The 1,315-nt window shown below is 40.1% G+C and overlaps 1 protein-coding gene across 2 annotated transcripts in view; it reads right to left on the bottom strand.

Annotated features, from left to right (window-relative positions):
• The window catches only part of LOC101849852 (kinesin-like protein KIF2A), a 40,861-nt gene extending 39,830 nt beyond the window's left edge, over window positions 1-1,031 (bottom strand). For both annotated transcript variants that reach the window (XM_005101458.3, XM_005101459.3), the window contains exon 1: window positions 812-1,031. In XM_005101458.3, coding sequence (XP_005101515.1) covers window positions 812-869 — 58 coding nt within the window. In that variant the 5' untranslated portion in view covers window positions 870-1,031. The remainder of the gene's footprint in view (window positions 1-811) is intronic.
• Window positions 1,032-1,315: the final 284 nt, after the last annotated feature.

Consider the following 1,315-nt stretch of genomic DNA (forward strand, 5'->3'; position numbering starts at 1 on the left):
GGGGATCAGACGCGGGACCCAAAATTGAACGCATTGCTCGGCGCGCGTGTGCTGAGCAAGGGGCCAGACTGGCGCGAAGTGCTGAAATAGGTTTATCAGGTGACATATAAACCTGACACAGCCCCCCGCACGACGAGGGTTAATTCTACTCCACTTTAAAATAGATTAGATTTAGATCTAGATCTAGATATATAGAGATATCTGGATCTAGAATCTAGATCTAGATCTAGTTACTGTTTTTATCAATCAAAATTCAATGGCCTAGAATCTAGATCTCACTCTACTCCTGGCATCCTTGCTACAGGAATGTCTGAACAAGGCAAGGGAACTAAAACAGATCAACAAAAACAAATAAAAGTCAATCAGCTTTCTTGTAACTGTAACTTATTCATAGTCTAGATCTATTTGTGGACCAAGAATACAGATCAAGTACTCCACTAGACTTTCAAAACACAAGTCTGGCATAAAATTTAAGAAGAGACTAACAATGTACAGACATTCTTTGGTGGTCTAGAATTGGTGGTCTGCATTCTACTCTAGCCTAGCAGTCTGGAATCTACCCCCAAAGCCTGACTGAATCATTCAGGATTCTCCAGTTCCTGTGCAAGGTTCTCAGGCTCCTTTTATCAACTTTACAATACAACACACAATCATCTTTGACTCTACAGAGTTAAATTTTGAGAATGCATGATCCATGCGTTACCTAAATGTGGACCGTTTGACTCACCAGTGCGTCAACAGTTCAATAAAATTATATCGAAAGAAAAGTGATTTGATTCTGACTGATTCCGTTAACCCACAAAATGCTTACCATCAGTCCTCTGGATGTCAACATTCACCCCAATCTTCATAGCGACCTGTTCACTCATCTTGCCGTCCAACGGCTCTATCCCCTTAAATCAAGAAACGAGAAAAAAAAATTACTTGAAAGACCACACCGGTTGTAACTTTTCGAATGCAATTTATAAACATAGCGCTAGGCCTCAGCCTATCAACCTTCCGTTGGTGCGGTCTTTTCAAAGATGACGGCGCATGCGCAAAAAATAACTCTGGAAGATTGCTAGAACATGAGTCTCATTGGTTCGTTCCAGGCCTTTTAAAAAGTATAGGCCTGCTAGGCCAAGCCTTTGGTGAAATTAGAAGGGTGTGAGACTGTTACTGTTAGCCTATGTTTTCATTTATTTAGGCATACCGTGTACAATAAAGAGAAAAAAGACCTAACTGAAATTTTTTAAGCTTTAGCACTACTCTTCCTTTCAGTTTTCACACGTATTCTTATCCAGAACAACAGACTTGCATATTATTTAAATACCAT

Source organism: Aplysia californica, unplaced genomic scaffold (genome assembly GCF_000002075.1).
Source record: "Aplysia californica isolate F4 #8 unplaced genomic scaffold, AplCal3.0 scaffold00284, whole genome shotgun sequence".
NCBI lineage: Eukaryota > Metazoa > Mollusca > Gastropoda > Aplysiida > Aplysiidae > Aplysia > Aplysia californica.